The following is a 17,538-nucleotide window of genomic DNA, read 5'->3' as shown; positions in this document are numbered from 1 at the left end:
ATCTTCACTATTTTAGTTCCTCTCTTATACTTTTGTATTTTCTCATTGATTCTCCAACAAAGCGAACTAAATAAAGTAAAAAGAAGAAGATGGGGTATTTGGATTTGGGCGATGTCATAGGTTGTTAAATGAAATATTATAGATGACCTCACGTGTAAGGATAGGAGTTAGTTCAAGTGGGCAGAGCGCTCCCCCTTGGCCCTTGAGGTCAGGGGTTCGATCCTTACCCCCAGCATTATGTTGGGGTATTTTCTTAGCATGATATGCATGCCTTATCAGCCAATGTGTTGGTGCTTCCTACAAGTTAGTAGCCTTGTAGGGGTTAGCCCTTGGGTTGACTTAATTTCCTAATTATAAAAAAAAAAATGACCTCACGTGTTAAACTATAAACTGCAGTTGTTTGGATAATAAGGTGTTTTTTGGTTGCATATGTATGTTCACTTTAGGAAGAACTTATATTTGGAGAGAGGTGGGAGGAAGTATGGCTTGTTGTAATGAACTTTGAGTGCGACTCTTATTTAAGGGTAGCTCAGAAGATTTATTCTTACTTATGTTAAAATTATATAGTGTAGATATAGATAATATTGTTTGTTAACATAAAAGTTGGAAATCCCATACTTTTATATGTCGATCCAACAAAAAAAATGAATAAATTTCAACAGTTTCATGTGAAACGAAATAACATATAAAAGTCTTTCAATTATAATCAATTTAAAGAGTGGAAAAGGTCAATTGTAAGCTAAGAAGTTCGTTTAAATTGAATAGGTTGACATAAGTTTCCATTTAATTATGATTAAATATATGAGTGGAGAAGGCCAAATGGGTAATTAAAAACCAATATATGCAAGATTATTAAATTGAAACAAAACAAGCTTCTCGTGAATTATTATTCAGAAAAAAATTGAATAGAGAAAAAAGCTTAATCATACACCAAGACATTGATTAGAAGTCAAAAATATTATCAGGTTGACTTTGGTAGACACCCGTTCAACATAATCAAGGACACATGAGATTGTATCAGAAGTTTACAACTAGGGATGGGCAAGGGTAGGGTCTGGGTCGGGTCCAGCTGGACCCTAGACCCGGACCCTAAATATTTTTGCAGACCCAGACCCGGACCCGGACCCTAAGGGTCTAAAAAAATTGGACCCTGACCCGGACCCTTAGGGTCTGGAGGGTCTAGAGGGTCTGGAGGGTCCAGACCTAAATTTTTTATTTTGCTAAATTTTTAGCATTATTAATATCAATAATCATCTGAAATTCGCATGAAACAAACACAAAAAATCGCATGAAACAAACACAAACATATAAATTAAAAAAAACGAAACAAACACAAACACAAACTTATAAACTGAAAAAAAAAAGAAACAAACACAATTCACAAACATACAAACTGAAAAAAAAACGAAACAAATACACAAACATACAAACTGAAAAAAAAAACGAAATAAACACAACTTACATAAGAGTTTAGAATGGGTGTTTTAGTTTAGGTTTTAATCTTTTAGAAAATCAATTTGTTTTTTCAAAAAAAAGTTAAAATGTATATATTAGATAAGTTTAGGGTCTAAGGGTCGGGTCTGGGTCTAAAACTTTAAGACCCGGACCCTGACCCGGACCCTAAAAAATTTACTTGGACCCAGACCCGGACCCGGACCCTTAGGGTCTGAAAAAGTTGGACCCAGACCCTTAAATTAGGGTCGGGTCCAACAGGGTCCAGGTAGGGTCCTGGACCCATGCCCATCCCTATTTACAACTGACTAATCGACTTAATGTCAAAACAGATCCAAATCGAGTAGAGGTTAGGCGGAATTGGAAAAAAAATTGATTGGAAACTGTGCACAATAACTTGTTGTACAACAAATACAATATAATGCAATCAACGTTTATTTAATATAGTTAATTTTTGTATGACGTAGTTAGTTTTTCATATAGTTATTTTTGTGTCATATAATCAATTGTTTATATTATAATAAGTTTTTATATAATACTATTAATTTGAGTTTATAATAAATTATTTTTAACTCGATCCATCTAAAACTTGCTACAGGCGGAATGTACCAAGTATGCTTGACCAAGACTAAAATGTTTGGTCAGACTCAAGATTTTGATGGGCTTAGGTGGAAAAGTATCAAGTATGCTTGACCGAGACTAAACATGTTTGGTTAGACTAACGATTTTAATGGGCTTAGGCGGAAAAGTATCAAGTATACTTAACCCAAAAGCTGAGACTGAAAGATTGTCGGTTGGTGGCGTAACTGAATCAAAAGGTTAAAGCAGTGCCAAGTTGGTGCAGTCTTGCTATGGATAACTACGGGTTGAACTTGGACTGGATTATGCATGATCCTATTCCGATTCTATAAAAATTCGAATTTTAAATTCAACTTCGACACTGAAAATTCGAATCCAAGCGGACTTCAAATCCTAACGTCCAACTCCGATCAGTTTCAACTTTTTTTTCCACCCCATTTTTCTCAAGAGAAAAATCTTATATAGAAGCATAATCTAATAATTATTATATAGTTAACAATTATTTTTTTGATACAAAATCTTATAAAATACAATTGCCTCAGACGAAGTAAGAGTATACATACATAGTACTATTAGTCTATTATATAAAAAAATAAGATTAATTGCTTGAAAGTCGAAGTCGGATTTTGTTGGGATCCGACTCTCACACTCCTCCAACTGAAAATCATACTTTTAAACGGAGTTGGATTCATATTATTTTTTTCGGAGTTGGCTCGAATATTTCCATTCAGATCGCAATGGACCAGTTAGGAATGGCAACGGGTTGGAATTGAACCAGATTATGCATAATCCGACTCTGACCCTACAAGAAGTCGGATTTCAACTCTGGAATCCAACGTCCAGCTCTAAGAATCTAAATTCATCCCGACTTCAAATCCGGACATCCTCCCCCGACATAACATCTGACTTCGATAATCCGAATCCGATCTGACTTAAAACACGAACATGCGACCCCGACTCTTTTTTTTCACGATTTTATATTATAAAAAAAACTTGTACTCCCTCCGCCCCGAAATACTTTACGCTTTTATGACCACTATTATTTTAATCTTTACCTTTTAATTATTGGGTCACACTATCTCTCCTCCAAATAAAATAATACCACTCTTATTACCTACCAACTCTAACGGTCTAACCATGACATAACTTCTCTCTCTTAAAAATAAAATAATACCACTTTTATTAACTACGGACTCATATCACATCTACTTTTCAATAAAATAACAATTGATAACCATACAACAACTTATCATCTAAAACTACGTGCCTTCATGAGTGTCAAGATTATTCTGGGACGGAGGGTGTATATATTTCAAATGATAGTTAAAAATCTTCCAAAGTATTATATAATTAACTAAAATTAACTATTATAAATGACATGATGACTATATATATCTTTTGTCACATACATTTTATATAGCATACATAAAATAATCTCTATTATATAAGCCAAGAGAGGAGGTTTGGTGTCCTCTTTTGAAGTGACTAAAATACCCTTAATGATCTAATTAATGGAAAGAAAAATATTACAAAAACAAATCATTTAAAAATTCTCATTCCAACTTGCCATTTAAAACAAGTTTAAAATGGTATATGCATCAAATACTTCAATCAAAAATTAAATGGACAAAATATTTATACCTTATAAAAAAAGATGGCATACATAACGTGCACATGAAAAGTCTGAACATTCACTACATTTGATATTCTTTGATTTAGTTAAACCAACTCATTATTTTTGTTTTTTATGTTCAATATTCATTCACAAAAAATTAATGTTAACAATCATTCACAACCTTTTTATTTTTTTACATTAGCGAATTAATATATCTAAATTCATCTAACTGTTGAATTTTTCACATTTAAGTTTAATCATAAATAAAGTACGAATGGAGTATCTAATAGAATAACAAATTTTGACATTAACGCACGCATCGCGTGCATATGAAGGCTAGTATTAATATAAAATAAGACCAATTGTCTTAAAAGTTAAAATCATAGTTAGAGTATATATATGTACATAATAGATTAATATAAAAAAATAAGACTAATTTTAGATCTTCACATTCTCTTTCCAACTTTTTACCATACCTCACCATATATTCTCTTTCCTCAATCTCCTTCTCATCCCATCTTTTTTTGTTCATTATGATTTATTTAAGAATTAATTAATGATTATTGAATGTAAATCATTTTTATGTTAGTGATGTTAGTAAAAAATAATTTCGTTAATGTTGTACATAATTGGATACGGTAATTAACTTAATATTATCGATTCAAATATATAATCAGAAAATATAATAATAATAGAATATTACATTAAACAATAGAAATCACACATATACATAGAATTACATTACATATAACAACAAAAATGTAGCAGCTGAATTAACCCCAGTGTTGCCCGAATTTAAGCCAAATGTTGCCCGTACGCTAACAATCTTATAACGGCAGTGCGTTTTGTGGGGTGGATAAATGATGAAAGGAAACAAATATGACTTTAAATAACAAGATGAGCTGAAAAATAAGATGTGTTCATGTGTAGAAATAACTCAATATTGGTCTCTATTTATAGACAAAAAAAAAATATAGTTGTTGGTGTTTTTTTTTTCAACTTACAATATGTCCGTTGCAAAAATTTGCAACGCTAATAATTTTGTGCAATCCTAGCCATTAGATTGGAGAAATAAGAAAGGTTAGATGTATGTCATGCAATAGAGGTGAGACCCACTTCATTTCTTCACGCTCTCACCTTGTGCTATGTGGTGATGAACTAACTTTCCCCAAACCCATTTCAGACCGTTACAATGATCCGTGCATACACCCTCTCTTTTTTTTTTTCTCTCGCCTATTTCTTTAATAATTTTTATTACCTCTCTCTTCATGATCTGCAAACTAGATCAACCATTGGTAATGCTCTTAATATCCATGAACTATATAGAAGGCAAACAACTCGAAACTACTCAAGGACGATTACACCCTCTAACAAAGCCAAGCTCGTCCTAGAAAAACAGACATCTTGACTATGTACATACATTTCAGCTATAACAAGAAGCAACTCTGAACTACTTGTAGAATACCATGCCCTCCAACAAAGCCAAGCTCACCCTAGAAAAAAAGACATCTTGACTATATACATTTGAGCTATGACAGGAAGCAACTCGGAACTACTCGTAGATTACCAAGCCCTCTGACGAAGCCGAGCTCGGCCTAGAAAAACAGACATTTGTACATGGAAACCCTTATACAACCAACTACTATGATGAACCAAACTACAAACTATTCTGTTCCATTTTTTTTTTATCATTCCCTCACTATATGACATATCTACAAAATCTAACAAGCTTGGTTGGCTATACTCTTGGGTAAAATCTTCACAGAATCTAAAGAAAGACCACCTTTAATGTGGGTGCAATCAATCTGCCTAGCTGAAAACTTGATCTTTGTCAATTTATCAGGATCCTTAATGACAAAATCTCCTCCATGGTAGAGGATCCATGATCCTGGTTTATCCAAATAACACTCTGACGAAGCGTGCTGACCGTCTGATGTTGTCAGCTGGAATCGCACTGGTCTGACATTCCATCCATGTATATGTTCAGCATTACATATGCGCCTTCCGAACCTCTTAGAGGATTTTCCGAGCTGGAGTCGAAAGAACAGGCTGTATGTCCCTGCTGGGAATTTGAACTCCAGCTCCCCACAAACTTCAAACCACCATATTTGAACAAGATATGCAACTGTCTGGAATCTACCAACAATGAAAAACAATTCAACACCCAATTAATCAACTACCTTTAACCCATAGACTTATCTTCCAAGACTTTACCAGAATAAACCACAGTCCCTGATGATAGAGAATAAATCTATTCCTGGGGCCTCAACCATCCGCTTCAGGAATAGATTTATACTCTATCACCTGATTCTTTTGGTTTGACTATTTGATACATAAAAATGTAAAACTAGAGATAGTCAGAGCAAAAAAGTCATGATTCCTCGAAACCTTTATAATGTGAACATTCTTATAAAGATCTTTCATAGGTTGAAAGTATAAATTGATGACTGACTGGTCCAATTTCAACAGCCATATTGACATATTGACTATCTGATTGCAGATTGAAAAAGGGAAAGACAAAGCATAAGGTAATATTGTCATATTGATATTGATGTCTATATCTTTTAGCAACGTACAAATACTTCGACTGCTCAAGGTAGCTGGTAATAGCTGGTAACAACAGTAATAGATTTTATGTAATTTTGTGAAGAGACTCTACATCAATGTCATGACAATGAAAGTACGTCCCAAAAACATGCCACGTGTTATCCTCCAAATAGATTTCTTACCACTCAATATATTAGAAAAAATATAGATATTTGAAAACGAACAATCATTCAAACTAGGATGAGAATTTCTTCATAAAACTATGTACAAATTCACTATCATTATCACCATAAATTATTACCTATTATACAGACAATAAAAGTTGTCTCAACAACCCTTCGTGTCCAAATCAAGTACATTAATCCCCGTGGAAACAAATAATTTAAATAGCTTTTATAAAATAAAACGACAAAAAAAATAGTGAATGACTAAGATAAAAAAAAAAAAAGATTGTTTCATCCCCCACCCTGTTTCATGTAGACTCATCTCTGCCGACTACTAGTCTACAATGTAAAGATTGGTTAACACCGGAAAATAGAAAGGGACTTCCATGGTTAAAACAAAATAAGAATGAGACCACTCTAAAATTGATTGAAAGGCAATAATATCTAACAATCTAAATATCCAATAAAAATCAAATTCTATGTGAAAGCAGCTCACCTAGATTCCTCAGTAGGAATGTGATTCCAGTATCGTCTATCATCAATGCCAGTAATTGACAAGGCCTTAGATGATATTGACATACATACATTTCCAGTATTCTTTTCCAGCCATATTTCCTAACAAACAAAACCCATTACAAATAAATCACTACTACAGTATGTAATAGGTATATACAGTGCAAATTAAAGTTTTTATGCACCTGCAATTTTCACATTAAGTGGTCGTTTGCTTGAACAAAGAAATACTATTCCAATGCATATACTTTTCTAGGAAATGAAAGAAATCGTTTGATTGAGCTGGAAAGTAAAACTTGTCACACGAAGTTTCACTTTTCTAAGGGAGACTACGCAAGCTACTTTATTTTGTGGAAAATAGAACTCCCAAAAATTGCAACTTCATGTGTTGTTGCCAACCAAAGAACACAACTTTCTAAGAACTTCCACTTCTCATAACTTTTTTATTCCAACCACACACGCATTAAGAATTCTAAACAGTTTGCAAAGCGATTTAATTAGGACGGATGAATGAGAAGACGCTTATAAGATATCAATCCAAAATTTTGAATCAATTTATAAATTCTTCATGAGATGAGGATAGTAGCATGTAGTATTATCATTCTCGGAGTAAATTCAAGAAATTTGTCATCTTAAGGTGAAAAGTTTGTCCCACTTTGAAGGAGGAATGCCGCAATGGTTAATATATAAATCGGCAAGCTACTTTACTTATTGGATATTGATTTTAATATGAAAACTCATTGGATATTGATTTTAAGTTGAAAACTCATTAACCTTTTACGTGATCACTCTCTCATCCGAATTCATATTATGATTGACATCAGCGTACATGTATAATGATTACTAGCTTCTCCTATATTTTTTCAAACCTATTTGTCAATTTTGATGGTGACACTGATATTTCAGTACCACTAACTTCTTAAATTACACATTTAGCAACTCCAATGAAGTGCCTCAATCTTATCCTTCTCATTGGGCACGGAAGCTCATCAATAAATTTCTTAATTACAAAGAATTGACATATATCAACATCATACTAAAAAAAAATAAAATAACGAGTAACAGTCTAACCAGAAAAACACCTAGTACGTAAAAATTCTTTCTTTACCTAAAAAAACTACAAATTTTATGGCAGCTAATTGATAGGTATTTAAGTGACAGTTTTATGATTGCCTAATATCTGATTGGATTTATGTCCATCTGTAATGATCTAGATCCGTAGAAAACACTTGATTTAGATTAGGGGGTTGTTTGACAATTGGCTATCGGTTGTTGGCTGGTTTAGTTGGCTTGTTTGACTGGAAGCATTGGCTGTATTTATTCGCTTTTTAAGTTGGCTGTTTAAGCCAGCTGTTTGCAAAAGTGTTTAGCAAAATTAATTGTGGTTGTTGGCTGTTTATTAGAGAGTTTGTGAGCCAACAAGCCAAAAGCCAATCGAAAAAGCTGCTCCTTTTGACTTAAAAGTCGGCTTTTCAGCCAACCAAAAAGCTAATAACCAAACACTTTTTTTTGAGTGTTTGACCAAATTGAAAAGCCAAAAGCCAATAAAAAAACCATTTACCAAACATGGCTTAGATTTCACAAAAAAAAAATGTTTGATCAAACTTTCACATCTTGCTGAGGTGAACTCCAAACCAAATTGTTAGGGTTTTTTGCTACAATAGGAATAGTACTTAAGGCTATATAATAATGATTGATTATATTTGGTAAAATAGTTGGTAGATACTAAGTTGAGATTTTCTGACAAAGTCAAACATCATCTGGTAATAAGTTTATATAAGTAGTTAGAAATTACTAATCATAAAAATCCAATTATAATTGATCTTTTATAAATAAATAAAAAAATTCTTCTATGATTCAAGAAAAAAAATAAAATATGGTTTTATAATAAGATTCAAAGCATGTGTACGACACGAGTTATGTATGGTTCTTAATTTCTTATCGTTAGATCAAAACTCTCTAACATAGCATCCACCCAAACATCCCAATATACTTCCTCCGTTTCTTTTTATTCGCTACACTTTCTATTATGGGAAGTTTCACATTACTTGCTACACTTCTTTTTTGGGCGATAAACTTTCTCTATCTCTCTCCTCCCACATGAGTCCCTTTTCTTTTTACTCTCTACCTCTCTCTTCTTCAAAAATTGCCTAGGAGTCCGTGAAATGAGAAGTGTAACGAGTAAAAAGAAACGGAGGAAGTACCTACTAATTTTCATACTATCCACAAAACCCTTTTTACTTTTCCCTTTTTATTCCGATCGAGTTTCAACTAGTTTGTAGGCGTGAGCTATATATGAGGTAATTATATTTTAACATTTATTAATATTTTATTCTAAAACGAAAATAACAAATATTACTTGATTTAATAGTTAAAATTTTAGTTTATAAACTTAAAATAGCGGCATCAAATCCAGACTCTATCGGTTTCTTTTTAATGATTGCATTTTATATTTTTACGCTTGCTAATAGAAATATTTAAGAATAAATATCTTTAATTTGACATTTATAAGAATTATAATAAGTTGATATTCCTAGAACATATATGGAGATGAATTAAACAAGATCTTACAAAATCTCACATAATTATATCTTTTATCATCCGTTAATCACAAATAATAGTTAATTTTTTTTTTTAATAATGTCAAAAACTCAAAGTGTAACCATTAAAAAGAAAACGTATCCAATAGACTTTACCCATACGGTACACTGTTACAGCCCTTGTATAGTTGTATGCAAGTCGCCAAGTCCTCATTTTGACGAAAAAAATTTAACAATACTCCTTTGTCCTTTATCATTGCAACATAGTTAAAACAACTAGTGAAATAGGAGAGAGATCGCACATTCAAAATCATAACAAAACAATCAAAGATGTCTTGACCTAGTGGTTAAGATTGAGGTGTTGTGAACGATAGGTCACATGTTCGATTTTTCCCTCCCCTCTCTTGTACTACATTTCGTGGCTCATATGGATTAAAAAAAAAAATCATAACAAAATATTCAAAATATAAATGCAACAATGAAGCAAGTGGAAAAGTACTATCACAAAAAATAACTGACAGTAAAAAAAAATGCGCGAAGAATATAATTTACCTTAGTACCAGAATCAAAAAGATTGGGACGAGAAAGGCGGGCGAAAATGTCTTTCTTAATCAAATCCATCGATTTAATATTATTACTACTACTATATATCTTCATATCATTATCAATTTCATCGTCATTTTGATGATTCAACTTAGAAATCATATAAATAATGAATGAATAATTCGTCGGAAGTTTAGACTCCCAAATAAAATCAGCGGAGGAAGCCCGCCGGAAAGCCCGGTTAAGTCGGGCCAAACGACAGATCTCCGGCGGGTCGAGGTGGGCCAACACCATAGCTATGCAACTTTCCGGTATGTCTTCAAGTTTCCGGCGAGTTGACGGTGTTTCTTCGCCGGAATTTGGACAGTCGGTTGATGATATTCCGGCGCCCATTTTTATAGTTGGAGAAAGAAATGTGTTTGTGAGAGAAGAGAAAGAAAGATGTGTTTTATATTATTAGCTAGTTGGTTCTATCCATTTTTATGCTTTATATATGACTGCTAATTTGGTGGAATAATTGGTTTTCTTACACGCTCTTTCAAAATTGCGTGCCAAAAACGCCTTTCCTTTTGTTTTACTATTTTTAGTATTTTAGGTCCAAATAGTATTAAGGTCCTATGATCCCGTCTTTTTGAATTTGAAAAAACTAAACTTAACTTAAATTAACTGAATAGAGCTGCAGAAATTTACTAAATTAAAGTAGAGGTGATCATGGGCCGGGCCGGGTTCGGGCCGGGCCGCGGCCAAAAAAATTTGCCCATTGGTCGGGCCTAAATTCGGGCCGAATTTTTGTGTCCAAAGCCCGCTATTTCGGGCCGGGCTTAGCGGGCTTTTGCGGGCCAAAACGGGCCGGGCCAAAAAATAGACTAAAAAGTCGTTTTTAGCTTGCCCAAAGCCCGCCCAAAAACAAAAAAAAATGACCGGGCCGGGCCCGGCCCGCGGGCCGAAAAATTCTGCCCAAACCCGGCCCAAAAACGGGCCGGGCCAGCGGGCCGGGCCATGTTTGATCACCTCTAAATTAAAGTGAATTGAAATGAAAATAAACCTAATAGAATAAAGTTTTAAGGTGTGTTTACTCTATTTTAAATAGAAATTATGCTAATCACGTCTCATCGTATATAATCATATGTAAACATAAGGTAAATCAAGACTATCAGGTCTAGTACAGGTTGATGAAGAGAATACAGTAGTAAAAGTTTATAAAGAAAAATTCCATGTTTGTGCTGCAGGGTATGGACGATGTTTTCCTGGGGAGTCCCAGGAGTTTTTCTACCTTTGGCAGTGGGCGACCGGCCTTGCTTGGTGGCCGGCAACAGAGTTGAGAATCCTGGGGGAGCTTTCTCAAAGGGAACATTGTTTTCATCTGTCTCCGACATCTCAAATTGCTAATTAGGATCCATGGGTTTTTGTTTGCAAGAAATGGCTTAGACTACAAGGTATTGTTCGCCCCTCCTTCTAGCGCCAATTGTTCCGGTATGGGACAAGTTTATTAGGGTACGAACCGGGATGCCTCTTAATCAATAAAGCCGGTTCTAGTTCCTGCAAGAAAGAACACGTAAACTAGCCTCGGGGGTTGATCCGAGGAACGCCCCTCTGATGCCTAAGTCAGTTATGGGAAAACCGGTAGGTCTCAAGTATAGATTATTGGGATTCGTGAACGTACCTCATGACTCAGATCAAAGGGGTATTTATAGGGAACCCGGATAGGCCCATATATAGGTTGGGCCCTGTATTTTTCGGGGAATATTCTATGTATATTCCTTCAGGATGTATTCTTATATTGTGTACTAAATCTATCTTCAGTCCCGTAGGCGCTGATAGATGTGATTGGACCTGGCCCAAGCCCTTGGCAGAGGACCCGTAGAATAAGACCGTTATGACGAGGTCAACAATGCCGTAATAAGCGTGTGACCTCTTCAGCGTGTCCCGGTCTATCTGGACCGGTATGAGACTTAATTAGTCAGCCCCCATGCAATAGTGATATTATGCATGTGATCTTGTTTGATTTGTCTAAATAAGTACATTAAGAATATCAAACCACAACAAAAAAGGGAAAAAGGTTTCATCTTGCAAGAAAAATTAAGTTTGTGAGTTCTTTTTGCAAAGAATGCTTTAAAAGTTTTTTTTCGCAAAATTGACTTTTAAAAGGTTTTTTTGGCAAATTTTCCTATTTTTTATCTTATATAAAATTAAATATGGTAATAACGGTTTAATATGAATAAAATTATCTAGCTCATAAGTTTAACAGAGGCATTATGTAATTACTAGCATTTTTTGCACGCGATGCGTGCCTAAATTTTTTTCACGACAGAAACTCGATTTTTTTCCACGTATCTAAAAGTCTGAATTTGAACATTAGACATACAAAGTATAATTGTTTTTAGTTACAAAATTTGATTGGTTTAGTCTCTGTCACTTAAGTCTCTCACCAGTCTTTTTTTTTTTTTTTTTTTACTTTTTAAAGTTAAATTCTATGAATAAAATAGAAATTTTATTGAATTTATCTATGATTTCTAATATTATAATTTTTTAGTTGATTTTTGAATTAAGTACACTACTTCATATATTGTGAAGAAAGTGGACACTTGGATTTCAAGTCAATTTTTTGTGAGTATGTATTGACGTTGTAGTGTATTGGTTGTAGTTTGTAAGTTAATTTTTTGGTTTTTGCAAAGTTTACTCATTTGAGTGATTGGTATAATGTAAATTATGCAATTCTATGATTTTACTTGACTTGTGAGTGATTGTTATAATTTTATTTCCAGTATTTTTATTTGAATCTCCCTTTAGTTTGTAAGTGAATTTGTAATTTAGAAAGGAAAAGGGGTAAAATAGTCTCTTCATTCGGGGACACCATAGCTCCCGCCTTCCCTTATATAATAGAGATAATATAGATGATGATTTTTGAGAACAAAGATTTGTAAGTAATTTTGTGAATGTTTTTGTATGCATTGACGTCCTAGTATATTAGTCTTAGTTTGTAAGTTAAATATTTTGTTTTTGTAAAGTTTCCCGATCATTTGGTTGATTTTCATGATTTTTTGTGATTTTCTCAATTCTATGAGTGATTTGTAAAGTTTCCTGATATAAGTGATTTTTGAGTGATGTTGAAATTTAATTTCCGGTGGCTTTGTTAGAACCCCCATTTTAGTATTGACATTCCTTTTGTAATATAGAAATGGAAGGGGGATAAAATAGGCATTTCAAAAGAGGACACCATTGCTCCCCTTCCCTTATGTAATAGAGATAGAAATGGAAGGGGGATAAAATAGGCATTTCAAAAGAGGACACCATTGCTCCCCTTCCCTTATGTAATAGAGATATAGTTTCCTCCAAAGATGGAGTATAACAAAGTTTTTTCTAATTATCCAAAGGTCCATTATAATTTATAAATAAAAATATTTCTAGTTATGGGAATTGCAATTAATATATAGACCAATAGTTCAACTTGTTCACACCTTGTTTTGTGTAACTATTGTGGTCAATAGTGAATAGTTTGTCATTTCTACCAGGAATAATTTAAATTATGATAATTTGACTTTATGAGAACTTTGTTGAAACGTATGGAATTGTAAGACAAATACTTACGTACATTGGCCCATAAAATAGATGTAGAATAAAGAAAAGAAAGGAACAATTCCAAACAAATACATCATCCATGAAGTGTGGTTTGTGCAAACAAGAAGATACATTTTGTTGAATCTTTATCAGTGTTTTTAGGTTCATCACTTATTTTAAATCTACAAGATATACATCTAACGCACAACTTTCATTATTGTTTAGTTTTAAACTTCTACATGTATTAGTTAAAATATTATCATAATTATATTTTAATAAGATTTCACATATTCTTTAATTCTTATATCTAGGTTATAAGATATTGCCAAAACTTTCAAACTTTCATTAATTTCATAACGACAAACATATATAAATCTTAAGAAAATGAAAGGATCACAACAAGAATCTGTCTTTTTAGAGTCTGAATTTACCGTCCAACAATACAAGCGGACGCTAAATTCAAAATTTACCGTCCGATTAAAGCCAGACGCACATCAGTCATTTAGCGTCCGCCGGCGGACGTTAATCCCGTTAGCGTTCGATCCCGCGTTTTTAGCGTCTGATTTTGGCGGACGGAAAGGAGTGGCATTCTTGTTGTGGAGTGTTTATTAGTATATTATGTTATTTTTTCAAATAAAATATGCAATTTATATATAAAGAAGAAGCAAACTCAAATGATCGATGGCCAATTTAATGCAATCTTATGGTCTACTTTTACTACATATTACATACAACCGATTTTTTTTTTCTATGGGTTGTTTTTCTCACTTGCTTTTGGAAAGTTATAAAAGATATCATGGGATTAATATTATAAAATGGAGCCTTTGAAGTCACGTGACTGCATGCAATGATGCAATTTTTTTGAGAGACGAATGCTTATCAACAGTCAAAATGCAAGTAAGGGTGCGTTCTGTTCAACTTAAAAAATTAAGTTTCAGGTCCAATAAGTTCAGATAAGTTGCAATAAGGTTTAATAAGGACAATAAGTTCTAATAAGATCTAATAAGGTCCAATAAGTTCCAATCAGGTGCAATACGTTCCAATCAGGTGTAATAAGTTCCAATCAGGTCTAATAAGGTCCAATAAGTTCCAATCAGGTCTAATAAGGTCCAATAAGGTCCAAATAGTCAATGTTTAATAAATATTTGTATTATTGTCCATTATTTTGTTATTCATGATTTCATATCACTATTAGCTGATTATGTTATTATTAGAATTTTAATTAAAGTACCACAATGATTATATAGTATTATACTTATGTTAGTGTCTATTATTTTATTATTTATTTGTATTATATCTATTATTTTATTATTTATTTGTATTATGTCTATTATTTTATTATTCATATTACTATTAGCTGATTATGTTATTATTATAATTTTTTATTAAAGTACCACAATGTATAGTATTATACTTGTATTATTGTCTATTATTTGATTATTCATATTGCTATTAAATAATATATAATCATGGTCAAATAATTAAGGTTAACAATAATAATAATTATTATAATTACAATATTTTACAATTCGTCTTTAAATAAATAGAGATAACATGTTAAATATATAAATAGTAAATTTTTTTTTGTTAAATTAATTATCATAAGAGATAATTAATAATAATTATTTTTTTAAAGGATGGATTTTAATAATTATTACTACATAATAAATTTTGAGGGATAGTATTTACGTTAGGGGTAATATTTATATTACTAATAGTCAATTTTTTTTGTCTAATAAGGTCAAATAAGTTTCAATCAGGTCCAATAAGGTCTAATAAGTTTCAATCATGGCCAATAAGGTCTAATAAGTTTCAATAAGGTCAATAAGTTCCAATAAGGTCCAATAAGTTACAATCAGGTTCAATCAGGTCCAATAAGTTGAATCAGGTCCAATCAGGTTTAATAAGTTTCAATAAGTTCAGTTCAGGTTCAATAAGGGTGCGTTCTGTTCAACTTAAAAAATTAAGTTGCAAGTCCAATAAGTTCAGATAAGTTGCAATAAGGTCTAATAAGGGCAATAAGTTCCAATAAGGTCTAATCAGGTGCAATAAGTTCCAATCAGGTGCAATAAGTTCCAATCAGGTGCAATAAGTTCCAATCAGGTCTAATAAGGTCCAATAAGTTCCAATCAGGTCTAATAAGTTCCAAATAGTCAATGTTTAATAAATATTTGTATTATTGTCCATTATTTTGTTATTCATAATTTCATATAACTATTAGCTAATTATGTTATTATTAGAATTTTAATTAAAGTACCACAATGATTATATAGTATTATACTTGTATTAGTGTCTATTATTTTATTATTTATTTGTATTATGCCTATTATTTTATTATTTATTTATATTTATGTCTATTATTTTATTATTCATATTACTATTAGCTGATTATGTTATTATTAGAATTTATTATTAAAGTACCACAATGTATATTATTATACTTGTATTATTGTTTATTATTTGATTATTCATATTGCTATTAAATAATGTTATAATCATGGTCAAATAATTAAGGTTAATAATAATAATATTAATAATTATTATAATTACATTATTTATTATTTATTTGTATTATGTCTATTATTTTATTATTTATTTGTATTATTTCTATCATTTTATTATTCATATTAATTTTTTTGCTTTTCTACTAGTGTTTTATAAAATCAAAACAAGACTATTAGATATATTAGTGGTGAAAGTTATGTATAGGCAAATATATAAATAGTAATTTTTTTTGTTAAATTAATTATCATGAAAGATAATTAATAATCATTATTTTTTAAAGGACAAATTATAATAATTATTACTCCATAAAAAAATTTGAGGGGTAGTATTTACGTTAGTGGTAATATTTATGTTATTAATGATCAATTTTTTTTGTCTAATAAGGTCAAATAAGTTTCAATCAGGTCCAATAAGGTCTAATAAGTTTCAATCAGGTCCAATAAGGTCTAATAAGTTTCAATCAGGGCCAATAAGGTCTAATAAGTTTCAATAAGGTCAATAAGTTCCAATAAGGTCCAATAAGTTCCAATCAGGTTCAGTCAGGTCCAATAAGTTGAATCAGGGTTAATCAGGTTTAATAAGTTCCAATAAGTTCAGTTCGGGTTCAATAAGTTCAGTTCAGATAAGGTCCAATAAGTTTAGGGCCAATAAGTTGAATAGAACGCACCCTAAGTTCAGTTCAGATAAGGTCCAATAAGTTCAGGGCCAATAAGTTGAATAAAACGCACCCTAAGTTTTAATTAGACACATCTAGAAGTCTAGTAGGGATCCTCTCTAACTTGAACTCAACAGAAATGTATGGTCAATTTTACTCTTTAATTCTTTATGTTTCTTTTTAATCTACTTGTTTCACTTTGGAAAGAACTAAAAAGGAAATTTTAAAGTCAAAAATGAAAAGGTAGAGAGAAAAAATTAAATAACACTATTATATAAAAAAATGGAACACATGGTTGGAAAAATATGAGAAAATAAGATGAGACATGTTTAATTACAAGAACAAAAAAAGCAGCTATGTGTATAGATAAAAAAAAAGAATCAAAAAGAAAAGTGTTTAAATTAATAAGAAACGGAGAGAGAATATAGATTTTTTTTCAAGGTAAGATGAATAAGACTCATTTGAGGGGGATAAGGGAATCCTCGAGTAAGTCTCATGAGGTTTGACGATCCCTAGACCTCAGGAATATGAGGTGGGGAATGATGCCACTACTCCACCATCTCAACATGAGAGACTGAGAGTATATAGATTTTAAATAATAAGAATGTATGAAAGAGGAAAATATGAGAATTTTTTAGAAATTATACTTTTGCTTTTAATTATCATCATCTTAAGATAAGAAATGGATCAAATTAAATACGAAAATCCTAATACCTAGCTACTTACCTAGAATTCATCAAACACAACTAATCTAAAGAAGACAATTCCAAATAAAACAAATTAGTGATAAGAATCTTTTCTACTAAGAGAGAAACAAGTTAAAATGCAATGGATAGTGGTACTAATTAAGCAATAATGGGAGCCAAC

At 32.0% G+C, this 17,538-nt stretch overlaps 1 protein-coding gene across 1 annotated transcript; it reads right to left on the bottom strand.

Moving 5' to 3' along the window:
* Nucleotides 1–4,945: 4,945 nt before the first annotated feature.
* Nucleotides 4,946–10,425, bottom strand: LOC104905503 (F-box protein PP2-A13). Its single transcript, XM_010694077.4, has 3 exons — nucleotides 9,963–10,425; nucleotides 6,854–6,972; nucleotides 4,946–5,782 (listed from the first exon to the last, which is right to left on the bottom strand). The coding sequence occupies exons 1-3, from the start codon at nucleotides 10,344–10,346 to the stop codon at nucleotides 5,368–5,370; spliced, it is 918 nt and encodes a 305-aa protein (XP_010692379.1). The 5' UTR covers nucleotides 10,347–10,425; the 3' UTR covers nucleotides 4,946–5,367.
* Nucleotides 10,426–17,538: the final 7,113 nt, after the last annotated feature.

Source organism: Beta vulgaris, chromosome 1, assembly GCF_026745355.1.
Source record: "Beta vulgaris subsp. vulgaris cultivar EL10 chromosome 1, EL10.2, whole genome shotgun sequence".
In the NCBI taxonomy this organism is placed as follows: Eukaryota; Viridiplantae; Streptophyta; class Magnoliopsida; order Caryophyllales; family Amaranthaceae; genus Beta; species Beta vulgaris.
The sequence above is the reverse complement of the archived record's forward strand: the minus strand, read 5'-3'. Positions and strand labels throughout refer to the sequence as shown.